The sequence below is a fragment of the Pseudophryne corroboree genome, chromosome 5 (assembly GCF_028390025.1).
Source record: "Pseudophryne corroboree isolate aPseCor3 chromosome 5, aPseCor3.hap2, whole genome shotgun sequence".
Lineage (NCBI taxonomy): Eukaryota > Metazoa > Chordata > Amphibia > Anura > Myobatrachidae > Pseudophryne > Pseudophryne corroboree.
In genome coordinates this window covers 8,680,733-8,696,155 of record NC_086448.1, presented here as the reverse complement: position 1 = coordinate 8,696,155, position 15,423 = coordinate 8,680,733, and the positions used below count along the sequence as shown (strand labels likewise).

At 56.6% G+C, this 15,423-nt stretch overlaps 1 protein-coding gene across 2 annotated transcripts in view; it reads left to right on the top strand.

Moving 5' to 3' along the window:
- Positions 1-15,423, top strand: part of LOC134927080 (cytochrome P450 2B4-like) — a 535,854-nt gene that overhangs the window by 134,776 nt on the left and 385,655 nt on the right. For both annotated transcript variants that reach the window (XM_063921078.1, XM_063921080.1), the window contains one exon: positions 3,314-3,474. In XM_063921078.1, coding sequence (XP_063777148.1) covers positions 3,314-3,474 — 161 coding nt within the window. The remainder of the gene's footprint in view (positions 1-3,313; positions 3,475-15,423) is intronic.

Below are 15,423 nucleotides of genomic sequence, written 5' to 3'. Positions count from 1 at the left end.
TAGGATATGTGGCGTGCCTATATAACGTGTGAGACTGCGGCTGTATCTGCATACATAATGCTATGTTACAGTATCAGTGGATGTTTTCCTTGATATCACTGTAACGTAGCATTTCATATGCAGATACAGCCGCAGTCACACACACAATATAGGCATGCCGCATATCATATTACTGACACTGTAATGTAGCATTCCGTATGCAGATACAGCCACATATGATACCTATAAATTGCATAGCACCTAGCAGTACATTTTTGTGGTGTGGGAGGAAATCCATACACACATGGGAGAACATACAAACATCATACAGATGGGGTCTCGGTCAGTAACTAATGCAAACTGCATAGTCACAAACTGCACATATCAGTCGTTAGATCGATACCATCTGGGTGGTAAATAAGTGTGTCCAAATCTGGAGTGGGGAAAAAATGCTGCTTTCCTCCCGCCATTTAGGAAACAAGCAGTTCCTTCGTTTCTACACTTTGCAGCAAATTGCTGTTTCAGAGAAAAATCGAGAAGAATATGCATCATCGGTACCATCAATACTCAATTCACATGGAGAATATTCATGGAGATTCAATAACTTCTAAACAATAGAAAACAATTTATTTTTAGTCTTCTCACCTTTTACATTTGACCTTGTGATCTCCACTTTGAGCTTATTGACTTGCAGTGTGGTGCTTTACTTAAAGAGCAATTCATATCAGAGCCTCTTCCCCGGTTGTATGCCTCTCTCCAGAGGTTAAAGTAGCCGGAAAGGGGCGGTACTGTGATCCATCAGTTCCAATTGGAGATGCAGTTCCGTCTCCTCCAGCTCACCTAACCCAGAATGTGAGTCCAGAGCAGCATGGGGAAGCCGGGCGCCTGCTGAGGTCGTGTTACCAGCGGGCGCCGGCACCTTCCCCTCAGCGGCAGCCAGAGCTCACTGCTGAGCTCCAGCTTCCGCTGTGTGCGGCTGGGTGTGTGCGGTGCTATGGGAGAGACGTCATGACGTCTCTCCCATAGATCCAAGGAGCGGGCGGTCAGGTGGAGGTCAGCAGTATAGAAGCAGGAGCGGGGCTGGTGAGTATTGTGTTTTTTTGTTTTTTTGTGTGAAGCGTGCTACTAGGAGTCACCTTCTACTGGGGTCTTCTTCTACTGGGGGCATCTTCTACAGAGGGCATCTGTACTGGGGATAGCTTCTACTGGGGGTAGCTTCTACTGGGGGGAATCTTCTACTGGGGGCAACTTCTACTGGGGGGGCAGCTTCTACTGGGGAATAACTAGAGGGGCCCACTGTACTGGGGGCATCTTCTACTGGGGCATCTATACTGAGGCATAACTACTGCAGGCAACTGTGCTGGGGGCAGCTTCTACTGGGGGTATCTATACTGGGGTAGCTTCTACAGGGGGCATCTATACTGGGGCATAACTACAGGGGTCATCTCTACTGGGAGCAGCTTCTACTGGGGGCATCTGTACTGGGGGAATAACTACAGGGGGCATCTGTAATGGTGGCATCTGTACTGGGGGAATAACTACAGGGGGCATCTGTAATGGTGGCATCTGTACTGGGGGCAGCTCTACAAGGGGCAGCTGTACTCTGTACTGGGGCATAACTATAGGAGGCATTACTACTGGGGGCATAACTACACGGGGCATTACCACTGGGGGCACTACTAATGAGGGCATTGCATAGGGGGCACTTCATAAGGGGCATCACTCCTGGGGATATAAGGGGCACTACTACTGGGAGCACTGTTAAAGAGGCACCAATACTATGGGCTTTACATAAGGGGCACTACAACTGTGGTCACAACCACTACAGTGGGCATTGCATAGGGGGCACTACTACTGAGGGCATTGTATAAGGGATGCTACTGCTGTGGTCATGTTGGGTGACCATGCCCCTTTCTGTTTTGAGGCCACGCCCCTTTTTGTGATGTGCGCCTAAGGTGCGCACAATGCCTTTAGGGCAGTGAGTTCCACCAACTCTCCAGGACCACTTTAAGCACGGCCTCTCTCATTGCACAAAGCTTTCCAAAGCTCAAGGCCCACGTACAAAAGACACTGGTGCTATTTGGCTCAACCTGTGTGAGCAGGCATTTTCTGTGATCAGAACACGGGGGTGATTCACTAAGGATTGCAATTACACAGCTGTTAGCAGCAACGTTGTGATTGCAATCCTCAGCAATGTAAATGCAGGAGGCGGTACATAGCAGCTCCTTCCTGTAATTGCGATTGCACTTGGGATGAAATTGTAACCATCGGTAGGTCTTGCGAGACCAAGGAAACTGCATCCACGATGCACTCATTGGCTACCCCACTCCCAGAAAATGGGAACAACAAGCCCTCGTTTCAAGCCTGCCACCCTCTCCCCCATCCCTCCCTTCGTACGCCTGTGTCTGTCAATCAGGAAGGGGCGTTTGCATTACTGTGATTGCATTGCAGAACCCGTTCAGCATGCGATAGAAAGGGCAGAATCTGCAATCCGTACTGAATAGCCCCCTAATACCCCTTTCACATCGCCAATGCCGGACCCACCAGGGAATTGGAAATGGCTCCTTCCCTGGTGGGATCTGGCATTGGACCCAACAGCAGCTTCCTGACCTAAGAATATGCTGGGTTGGGTTGCCGTAGCGATGGGGGGCAGAGCCGGCAGTGGGGCAGGGGGAGAAGCCGGCGCTGGTTGATGAGCTCATCCCCACGCCGCCTCTCCCTAGGTAGTGAATGGGTCCCGGGTCGCATCAACCAGGCAATCCGTTCACACTACCACTGACCCGGTATTCAACCCGGGAATAACACGGCTTTATTCACGGGTTGAATTACCGAGTCAGGCGACCTGGAAATTCGACCATGGCCCCTTACACACCGCACACCGACCTGTGATATTGCCGTGTCAATACCTGGTTATTTGTGCGGTGTGAATGGGGTATAAGACTGGATTGTTCATTATTCTTCTCTCTTCTCCTCCTCTTCATCATCATCATCATCATCATCATCATCCCTGTACCTTGTACTCCTACCTACACATTTCATGTTTTCTACATTGTATCAGTCTTCGTCTTCTTATGCTACTTGCATTGTAAATTAAAATATTCATGATGAAACTCTTACTGCATTTTTTGTGATACTGTAGATATTGTATAACATATTTTGTGTGCCCCCCCAACTGAAATAATTGCCCACCCCTGTTCTAGAAGCTGCTTGGTAATATAATAAGCAGAATGTGATTGGTTGCTGTGGGCAACATCTCCACTACTAAAAACTCACACTTTAGTAAATGTACCCCACAGTGAGGAGACTTTGCTAATGAATAACATTGTTTCCCCAGGAAAGGCCTTCAACCCTTACAATCTTATGGCCAGTGCTGCGGGAAATATGGTCATGCACAGACTTATCGGGAAGCGCTTTGAGTATGAGGACCCAGATTTACTGGAGATTATTGTAGGTGCAAGTAATTTTATACGGAATCTTCATTCCACCATGTACGAGGTATGTTATTGCTCATTATCTGTAGGGAACATCTCCGTTATTTACCCCTGTATAATTGCAATCATTAAATACTGTAACTGATATATAGTAGACTGTAAAGCCCTACTGCTGGGAAAGCAGCACAGTGACCAATGGTGATGAATTATTGGTAAACCAGTAAAAGGACCCAGCATATACTGGGTCACCAAAGTCCGGCCCCTCCCAGCCCCAGCCAGCCACGGCCCCCTCACTTCTCCATCTGTCCTCTGAAAAGCTCTGTCCCATCTCATATTTTATTCTGTACCATTCATCCTGCCCACTCACAAACTCTACCACTCCACCTCCTCTCTGCCAACTTATCCACACCCCACTCTATACTGCCTACTCCTCACACCCCACTCTGTACTACTCTCCCTCCTCTCTGCCCGCTCCTCACACCCCACTGTATATTGCTCCACCTCCTAACTGCACAGTCCTCACACCTCACTCTGTACCACCTGTCTTCTATCTGCCAACTCCTCACACCCCACTCTATTCTGCTCCACCTCCTATCTGCCCATTACTCACACTCCACTCTTTACCACCTGTCTTCTATATGCCCACTCCTCACACCGCACTCTATTCTGCTCCACCTCCTATCTGCACGATCCTCACAGCCCACTCTGTGCCACTCTCTCCTCTCTGCCCACTCCTCACACCCCACTCTATACTGCTCCACCTCCCTTCTGCCCGGTCCTCACACCCCACTCTGTACCGCCTGCCTTCTCTCTGCCCATTCCTCACACCCCACTGTATATTGCTCCACCTCCTAACTGCACGGTGCTCACACCCCACTCTGTACCACCTGTCTTCTATCTGCCCACTCCTCAAAGCCCACTCTGTGCCACTCTCTCCTCTCTGCCCACTCCTCACACCCCATTCTATTCTGCTCCACCTCCTATCTGCATGATCCTCACAGTCCACTCTGTACCACCTCCTCTCTGTCAAGTCCTCCAAACACCACTCTATACTGCCCCACCTCCTATCTGCCTGCTCCTCACACCCCACTCTTTACCACCTGCCTCCTATCTGCCCGCATCTCACACCCCACTCTTTACCACCCTGCTGTCATGAACTGTGGTCTTATTCCTACATACTGTACCAATGCTGTCGTATCATTGCTGTCCACAAGTCTCTGGGTCAGCCACAGCAATCACCTTGCTTCCTGACATGTTTGTAACAAACCACCTGGTTGCATGGGCACAGCCATTTTTGTAATATCCCTTTAATTCGGGGCACCTATGATTTACACAGGTTCTGTGGCTGGCTAAATTCAAGCTTGCATTGCACCTGGTTTTTAACCGTCACATAACCTGTGTAAATCATAGGTGTCCCATATTAAAGAGATATTATGGCAAACCTAGTTTTGGATTCTGCATGTCATTTGCTAAACCAATCCCTGCACTACAGCAGCGGTCACATGACTTCAACAACTTATGAGCATTCACTGCTGCCTATTTAAAACTGCTCTGGCCTGCTGCACATTGGCAGAGTAACACCTTCCTTCTGTAATAGTTCTTGTCCTTGTACCTGTTCCAGAAATCCACTGACAATATCCTACAAGCCATGTCCTGTTGTTTGGTCCCTGACCAGTGCTGCTGTTTTCCATTCAGCTTCCAACCCTCTGCTGCACCAGCTCACCACTGCCAGTCTCTGTGTATGCTATTTATCATCTGCTCTCTGTCTATATCACAGAACTTTGTTCAGTCATCTAGGTTCCTGCTGCCTGGAGATGCAACCACAATTCATCATCTACAGCTGTTTATCATCTATTGTGATTATCTGCTGCATGCCATCAGCTATGGTTGTTATCATCATCAGCATTTCTAAAGCTAGTGCTTACAGAGACTTCCATTGTGTGCTTGTTCCTCCTCACTGTACTCTGCACCCCACTCTACACTGCCCCGCCTCCTCTCTGCCTGCTCCTCCTCACTGCACTCTGCACCCCACTCTACACTGCCCCGCCTCCTCTCTGCCTGCTACCCTCCTCACTGTACTCTGCACCCCACTCTATACTGCCCCGCCTCCTCTCTGCCTGCTACCCTCCTCACTGTACTCTGCACCCCACTCTACACTGCCCCGCCTCCTCTCTGCCTGCTACCCTCCTCACTGTACTCTGCACCCCACTCTACACTGCCCCGCCTCCTGTCTGCCTGCTCCTCCTCACTGTACTCTGTACCCCACTCTACACTGCCCTGCCTCCTCTCTGCCTGTTCCTCCTCACTGTACTCTGCACCCCACTCTATACTGCCCCGCCTCCTCTCTGCCTGCTCCTCCTCACTGTACTCTGCACCCTACTCTATACTGCCCCGCCTCCTCTCTGCCTGTCCCTCCTCACTGTACTCTGCACCCCACTCTACACTGCCCCGCCTCCTGTCTGCCTGCTCCTCCTCACTGTACTCTGCACCCCACTCTACACTGCCCTGCCTCCTCTCTGCCTGTTCCTCCTCACTGTACTCTGCACCCCACTCTATACTGCCCCGCCTCCTCTCTGCCTGCTCCTCCTCACTGTACTCTGCACCCCACTCTACACTGCCCCGCCTCCTCTCTGCCTGCTCCTCCTCACTGTACTCTGTACCCCACTCTACACTGCCCTGCCTCCTCTCTGCCTGTTCCTCCTCACTGTACTCTGCACCCCACTCTATACTGCCCCACCTCCTCTCTGCCTGCTCCTCCTCACTGTACTCTGCACCCCACTCTACACTGCCCCGCCTCCTCTCTGCTTGCTCCTCCTCACTGTACTCTGCACCCCACTCTACACTGCCCCGCCTCCTCTCTGCCTGCTCCTCCTCACTGTACTCTGCACCCCACTCTACACTACCCCGCCTCCTCTCTGCCTGCTCCTCCTCACTGCACTCTGCACCCCACTCTACACTGCCCCGCCTCCTCTCTGCCTGCTCCTCCTCACTGCACTCTGCACCCCACTCTACACTGCCCCGCCTCCTCTCTGCCTGCTCCTCCTCACTGCACTCTGCACCCACTCTATACTGCCCCGCCTCCTCTCTGCCTGTTCCTCCTCACTGTACTCTGCACCCCACTCTACACTGCCCCGCCTCCTCTCTGCCTGCTCCTCCTCACTGTACTCTGCACCCCACTCTACACTGCCCCGCCTCCTCTCTGCCTGCTCCTCCTCACTGTACTCTGCACCCACTCTATACTGCCCCGCCTCCTCTCTTCCTGCTACCCTCCTCACTGTACTCTGCACCCCACTCTACACTGCCCCGCCTCCTCTCTGCCTGCTCCTCCACACTGTACTCTGCACCCCACTCTACACTGCCCCACCTCCTCTCTGCCTGTTCCTCCTCACTGTACTCTGCACCCCACTCTACACTGCCCCGCCTCCTCTCTGCCTGTTCCTCCTCACTGTACTCTGCACCCCACTCTATACTGCCCCGCCTCCTCTCTGCCTGTTCCTCCTCACTGTACTCTGCACCCCACTCTACACTGCCCCGCCTCCTCTCTGCCTGATCCACCTCACTGTACTCTGCACCCCACTCTACACTGCCCCGCCTCCTCTCTGCCTGCTCCTCCTCACTGTACTCTGCACCCCACTCTACACTGCCCCGCCTCCTCTCTGCCTGCTCCTCCTCACTGTACTCTGCACCCCACTCTACACTGCCCCGCCTCCTCTCTGCCTCCTCCTCACTGTACTCTGTACCCCACTCTATACTGCCCCACCTCCTCTCTGCCTGCTCCTCCTCACTGTACTCTGCACCCCACTCTACACTGCCCCGCCTCCTCTCTGCCTGCTCCTCCTCACTGTACTCTGCACCCCACTCTACACTGCCCCGCCTCCTCTCTGCCTGCTGCTCCTCACTGTACTCTGCACCCCACTCTACACTGCCCCGCCTCCTCTCTGCCTGCTGCTCCTCACTGTACTCTGCACCCCACTCTACACTGCCCCGCCTCCTCTCTGCCTGTTCCTCCTCACTGTACTCTGCATCCCACTCTACACTGCCCCGCCTCCTCTCTGCCTGCTCCTCCTCACTGTACTCTGCACCCCACTCTACACTGCCCCGCCTCCTCTCTGCCTGTTCCTCCTCACTGTACTCTGCACCCCACTCTACACTGCCCCGCCTCCTCTCTGCCTGCTGCTCCTCACTGTACTCTGCACCCCACTTTACACTGCCCCGCCTCCTCTCTGCCTGTTCCTCCTTACTGTACTCTGCCTCCCACTCTACACTGCCACGCCTCCTCTCTGCCTGCTCCTCCTCACTGCACTCTGCACCTCACTCTACACTGCCCCGCTTCCTCTCTGCCTGCTCCTCCTCACTGCACTCTGCACCCCACTCTACACTGCCCCGCCTCCTCTCTGCCTGTTACTCCTCACTGTACTCTGCACCCCACTCTACACTGCCCCGCCTCCTCTCTGCCTGTTCCTCCTCACTGTACTCTGCACCCCACTCTACACTGCCCCGCCTCCTCTCTGCCTGCTCCTCCTCACTGTACTCTGCACCCCACTCTACACTGCCCAGCCTCCTCTCTGCCTGCTCCTCCTCACTGTACTCTGCACCCCACTCTACAGTGCCCCGCCTCCTCTCTGCCTGTTCCTCCTCACTGTACTCTGTACCCCACTCTACACTGCCCCGCCTCCTCTCTGCCTGCTCCTCCTCACTGTACTCTGCACCCCACTCTATACTGCCCTGTTTCCTCTCTGCCTGCTCCCCTCACTGTACTCTGTACCCCACTCTACACTGCCCCGCCTCCTCTCTGCCTGCTCCTCCTCACTGTACTCTGCACCCCACTCTATACTGCCCCGCCTCCTCTCTGCCTGCTCCTCCTCACTGTACTCTGCACCCCACTCTGTAATGCCCCGCCTCCTCTCTGCCTGCTGCTCCTCATTGTACTCTGCACCCTACTCTACACTACCCCGCCTCCTCTCTGCCTGCTCCTCCTCATTGTACTCTGCACCCCACTCTACACTGCCCCGCCTCCTCTCTGCCTGCTGCTCCTCACTGTACTCTGCACCCCACTTTACACTGCCCCGCCTCCTCTCTGCCTGTTCCTCCTTACTGTACTCTGCATCCCACTCTACACTGCCACGCCTCCTCTCTGCCTGCTCCTCCTCACTGCACTCTGCACCCCACTCTACACTGCCCCGCTTCCTCTCTGCCTGCTCCTCCTCACTGCACTCTGCACCCCACTCTACACTGCCCCGCCTCCTCTCTGCCTGTTACTCCTCACTGTACTCTGCACCCCACTCTACACTGCCCCGCCTCCTCTCTGCCTGTTCCTCCTCACTGTACTCTGCACCCCACTCTACACTGCCCCGCCTCCTCTCTGCCTGCTCCTCCTCACTGTACTCTGCACCCCACTCTACACTGCCCCGCCTCCTCTCTGCCTGCTCCTCCTCACTGTACTCTGCACCCCACTCTACACTGCCCCGCCTCCTCTCTGCCTGTTCCTCCTCACTGTACTCTGCACCCCACTCTACACTGCCCCGCCTCCTCTCTGCCTGTTCCTCCTCACTGTACTCTGCACCCCACTCTACACTGCCCCGCCTACTCTCTGCCTGCTCCTCCTCACTGTACTCTGTACCCCACTCTACACTGCCCCGCCTCCTCTCTGCCTGCTCCTCCTCACTGTACTCTGCACCCCACTCTACACTGCCCCGCCTCCTCTCTGCCTGCTCCTCCTCACTGTACTCTGCACCCCACTCTATACTGCCCTGTTTCCTCTCTGCCTGCTCCCCTCACTGTACTCTGTACCCCACTCTACACTGCCCCGCCTCCTCTCTGCCTGCTCCTCCTCACTGTACTCTGCACCCCACTCTATACTGCCCCGCCTCCTCTCTGCCTGCTCCTTCTCACTGTACTCTGCACCCCACTCTGTAATGCCCCGCCTCCTCTCTGCCTGCTGCTCCTCATTGTACTCTGCACCCCACTCTACACTACCCCGCCTCCTCTCTGCCTGCTCCTCCTCATTGTACTCTGCACCCCACTCTATACTGCCCCGCCTCCTCTCTGCTTGCTCCTCCTCACTGTACTCTGCACCCCACTCTACACTGCCTCCTCTCTGCCTGCTCCTCCTCACTGTACTCTGCACCCCACTCTGCACTACCCCGCCTCCTCTCTGCCTGCTCCTCTTCACTGTACTCTGCACCCCACTCTATACTGTTCTGTTTCCTCTCTGCCTGCTCCCCTCACTGTACTCTGCACCCCACTCTACACTGCCCCGTCTCCTCTCTGCCTACTCCTCCTCACTGTACTCTGCACCCCACTCTACACTGCCCCGCCTCCTCTCTGCCTACTCCACCTCACTGTACTCTGTACCCCACTCTATACTGCCCTGTTTCCTCTCTGCCTGCTCCCCTCACTGTACTCTGCACCCCACTCTACACTGCCCCGCCTCCTCTCTGCCTGCTCCTCCTCACTGTACTCTGTAGCCCACTCTACACTGCCCCACCTCCTCTCTGCCTGCTCCTCACTGTACTCTGTAGCCCACTCTATACTGCCCCGCCTCCTCTCTGCCTGCTCCTCCTCACTGTACTCTGCACCCCACTCTACACTGCCCCGCCTCCTCTCTGCCTGTTCCTCCTCACTGTACTCTGCATCCCACTCTACACTGCCCCGCCTCCTCTCTGCCTGCTCCTCCACACTGTACTCTGTACCCCACTCTACACTACCCCGCCTCCTCTCTGCCTGCTCCTCCTCACTGTACTCTGCACCCCACTCTACACTGCCCCGCCTCCTCTCTTCCTGCTCCTCCTCACTGTACTCTGTACACCACTCTATACTGCCCCGCCTCCTCTCTGCCTGCTCCTCCTCACTGTACTCTGTAGCCCACTCTACACTGCCCCGCCTCCTCTCTGCCTGCTCCTCCTCACTGTACTCTGCACACCACTCTACACTGCCCCGCCTCCTCTCTGCCTGTTCCTCCTCACTGTACTCTGCACCCCACTCTATACTGCCCCGCCTCCTCTCTGCCTGCTCCTCCTCACTGTACTCTGTACCCCACTCTACACTGCCCTGCCTCCTCTCTGCCTGCTCCTCCTCACTGTACTCTGCACCCCACTCTACACTGCCCTGCCTCCTCTCTGCCTGCTCCTCCTCACTGTACTCTGCACCCCACTCTACACTGCCCCACCTCCTCTCTGCCTGCTCCTCCTCACTGTACTCTGCACCCCACTCTACACTGCCCCGCCTCCTCTCTGCCTGCTCCTCCTCACTGTACTCTGTACCCCACTCTACACTGCCCTGCCTCCTCTCTGCCTGCTCCTCCTCACTATACTCTGCACCCCACTCTACACTGCCCCGCCTCCTCTCTGCCTGCTCCTCCTCACTGTACTCTGCACCCCACTCTACACTGCCCCGCCTCCTCTCTGCCTGCTCCTCCTCACTGTACTCTGTACCCCACTCTACACTGCCCCGCCTCCTCTCTGCCTGCTCCTCCTCACTGTACACTGCACCCCACTCTACACTACCCCGCCTCCTCTCTGCCTGCTCCTCCTCACTGTACTCTGCATCCCACTCTACACTGCCCCGCCTCCTCTCTGCCTGCTCCTCCTCACTGTATTCTGCATCCCACTCTACACTGCCCCGCCTCCTCTCTGCCTGCTCCTCCTCACTGTACTCAGTCTGCACCCCACTCTATACTGCCCCGCCTCCTCTCTGCCTGCTCCTCCTCACTGTACTCTGCATCCCACTCTACACTGCCCCGCCTCCTCTCTGCCTGCTACCCTCCTCACTGTACTCTGCACCCCACTCTACACTGCCCCGCCTCCTCTCTGCCTGCTCCTCCTCACTGTACTCTGCACCCCACTCTACACTACCCCGCCTCCTCTCTGCCTGCTCCTCCTCACTGTACTCTGCACCACACTCTATACTGCCCCGCCTCCTCTCTGCCTGCTCCTCCACACTGTACTCTGTACCCCACTCTACACTGCCCCGCCTCCTCTCTGCCTGCTCCTCCTCACTGTACTCAGCACCCCACTCTACACTGCCCCACCTCCTCTCTTCCTGCTCCTCCTCACTGTACTCTGCACCCCACTCTACACTGCCCCGCCTCCTCTCTGCCTGCTCCTCCTCACTGCACTCTGCACCCCACTCTATACTGCCCCGCCTTCTCTCTTCCTGCTCCTCCTCACTGTACTCTGCACCGCACTCTATACTGCCCCGCCTCCTCTCTGCCTGCTCCTCCTCACTGTACTCTGCACCCCACTCTACACTGCCCCGCCTCCTCTCTGCCTGCTCCTCCTCACTGTACTCTGTACCCCACTCTACACTGCCCCGCCTCCTCTCTGCCTGCTCCTCCTCACTGTACTCTGCACCCCACTCTACACTACCCCGCCTCCTCTCTGCCTGTTACTCCTCACTGTACTCTGCATCCCACTCTACACTGCCCCGCCTCCTCTCTGCCTGCTCCTCCTCACTGTACTCTGCATCCCACTCTACACTGCCCCGCCTCCTCTCTGCCTGCTCCTCCTCACTGTACTCAGTCTGCACCCCACTCTATACTGCCCCGCCTCCTCTCTGCCTGCTCCTCCTCACTGTACTCTGCATCCCACTCTACACTGCCCCGCCTCCTCTCTGCCTGCTACCCTCCTCACTGTACTCTGCACCCCACTCTACACTGCCCCGCCTCCTCACTGTACTCTGCACCCCACTCTACACTGCCCCGCCTCCTCTCTTCCTGCTCCTCCTCACTGTACTCTGCACCCCACTCTACACTGCCCCACCTCCTCTCTGCCTGCTCCTCCTCACTGCACTCTGCACCCCACTCTATACTGCCCCGCCTCCTCTCTTCCTGCTCCTCCTCACTGTACTCTGCACCCCACTCTACACTGCCCTGCCTCCTCTCTGCCTGCTCCCCTCACTGTACTCTGCACCCCACTCTATACTGCCCCGCCTCCTCTCTTCCTGCTCCTCCTCACTTTACTCTGTAGCCCACTCTATACTGCCCCGCCTCCTCTCTTCCTGCTCCTCCTCACTGTACTCTGCACCCCACTCTACACTGCCCCGCCTCCTCTCTGCCTGCTCCTCCTCACTGTACTCTGTACCCCACTCTATACTGCCCCACCTCCTCTCTGCCTGCTCCTCCTCACTGCACTCTGTACACCAATCTATACTGCCCCGCCTCCTCTCTGCCTGCTCCTCCTCACTGTACTCTGCAACCCACTCTACACTGCCCCGCCTCCTCTCTGCCTGCTCCTCCTCACTGTACTCTGTACCCCACTCTACACTGCCCCGCCTCCTCTCTGCCTGTTCCTCCTCACTGTACTCTGCACCCCACTCTATACTGCCCCGCCTCCTCTCTGCCTGCTCCTCCTCACTGTACTCTGCACCCCACTCTATACTGCCCCACCTCCTCTCTTCCTGTTCCTCCTCACTGTACTCTGCACCCCACTCTACACTGCCCCGCCTCCTCTCTGCCTGCTCCTCCTCACTGTACTCTGTACCCCACTCTACACTGCCCCGCCTCCTCTCTGCCTGCTCCTCCTCACTGTACTCTGCACCCCACTCTATACTGCCCCGCCTCCTCTCTGCCTGCTCCTCCTCACTGTACTCTGCACCGCACTCTATACTGCCCCGCCTCCTCTCTGCCTGCTCCTCCTCACTGTACTCTGCACCCCACTCTACACTGCCCCGCCTCCTCTCTGCCTGCTCCTCCTCACTGTACTCTGTACCCCACTCTACACTGCCCCGCCTCCTCTCTGCCTGCTCCTCCTCACTGTACTCTGCACCCCACTCTACACTACCCCGCCTCCTCTCTGCCTGTTACTCCTCACTGTACTCTGCATCCCACTCTACACTGCCCCGCCTCCTCTCTGCCTGCTCCTCCTCACTGTACTCTGCATCCCACTCTACACTGCCCCGCCTCCTCTCTGCCTGCTCCTCCTCACTGTACTCAGTCTGCACCCCACTCTATACTGCCCCGCCTCCTCTCTGCCTGCTCCTCCTCACTGTACTCTGCATCCCACTCTACACTGCCCCGCCTCCTCTCTGCCTGCTACCCTCCTCACTGTACTCTGCACCCCACTCTACACTGCCCCGCCTCCTCACTGTACTCTGCACCCCACTCTACACTGCCCCGCCTCCTCTCTTCCTGCTCCTCCTCACTGTACTCTGCACCCCACTCTACACTGCCCCACCTCCTCTCTGCCTGCTCCTCCTCACTGCACTCTGCACCCCACTCTATACTGCCCCGCCTCCTCTCTTCCTGCTCCTCCTCACTGTACTCTGCACCCCACTCTACACTGCCCTGCCTCCTCTCTGCCTGCTCCCCTCACTGTACTCTGCACCCCACTCTATACTGCCCCGCCTCCTCTCTTCCTGCTCCTCCTCACTTTACTCTGTAGCCCACTCTATACTGCCCCGCCTCCTCTCTTCCTGCTCCTCCTCACTGTACTCTGCACCCCACTCTACACTGCCCCGCCTCCTCTCTGCCTGCTCCTCCTCACTGTACTCTGTACCCCACTCTATACTGCCCCACCTCCTCTCTGCCTGCTCCTCCTCACTGCACTCTGTACACCAATCTATACTGCCCCGCCTCCTCTCTGCCTGCTCCTCCTCACTGTACTCTGCAACCCACTCTACACTGCCCCGCCTCCTCTCTGCCTGCTCCTCCTCACTGTACTCTGTACCCCACTCTACACTGCCCCGCCTCCTCTCTGCCTGTTCCTCCTCACTGTACTCTGCACCCCACTCTATACTGCCCCGCCTCCTCTCTGCCTGCTCCTCCTCACTGTACTCTGCACCCCACTCTATACTGCCCCACCTCCTCTCTTCCTGTTCCTCCTCACTGTACTCTGCACCCCACTCTACACTGCCCCGCCTCCTCTCTGCCTGCTCCTCCTCACTGTACTCTGTACCCCACTCTACACTGCCCCGCCTCCTCTCTGCCTGCTCCTCCTCACTGTACTCTGCACCCCACTCTATACTGCCCCGCCTCCTCTCTGCCTGCTCCTCCTCACTGTACTCTGCACCCCACTCTGTAATGCCCCGCCTCCTCTCTGCCTGCTGCTCCTCATTGTACTCTGCACCCCACTCTACACTACCCCGCCTCCTCTCTGCCTGCTCCTCCTCATTGTACTCTGCACCCCACTCTATACTGCCCCGCCTCCTCTCTGCTTGCTCCTCCTCACTGTACTCTGCACCCCACTCTACACTGCCTCCTCTCTGCCTGCTCCTCCTCACTGTACTCTGCACCCCACTCTGCACTACCCCGCCTCCTCTCTGCCTGCTCCTCTTCACTGTACTCTGCACCCCACTCTATACTGTCCTGTTTCCTCTCTGCCTGCTCCCCTCACTGTACTCTGCACCCCACTCTACACTGCCCCGTCTCCTCTCTGCCTACTCCTCCTCACTGTACTCTGCACCCCACTCTACACTGCCCCGCCTCCTCTCTGCCTACTCCACCTCACTGTACTCTGTACCCCACTCTATACTGCCCTGTTTCCTCTCTGCCTGCTCCCCTCACTGTACTCTGCACCCCACTCTACACTGCCCCGCCTCCTCTCTGCCTGCTCCTCCTCACTGTACTCTGTAGCCCACTCTACACTGCCCCACCTCCTCTCTGCCTGCTCCTCACTGTACTCTGTAGCCCACTCTATACTGCCCCGCCTCCTCTCTGCCTGCTCCTCCTCACTGTACTCTGCACCCCACTCTACACTGCCCCGCCTCCTCTCTGCCTGTTCCTCCTCACTGTACTCTGCATCCCACTCTACACTGCCCCGCCTCCTCTCTGCCTGCTCCTCCACACTGTACTCTGTACCCCACTCTACACTACCCCGCCTCCTCTCTGCCTGCTCCTCCTCACTGTACTCTGCACCCCACTCTACACTGCCCCGCCTCCTCTCTTCCTGCTCCTCCTCACTGTACTCTGTACACCACTCTATACTGCCCCGCCTCCTCTCTGCCTGCTCCTCCTCACTGTACTCTGTAGCCCACTCTACACTGCCCCGCCTCCTCTCTGCCTGCTCCTCCTCACTGT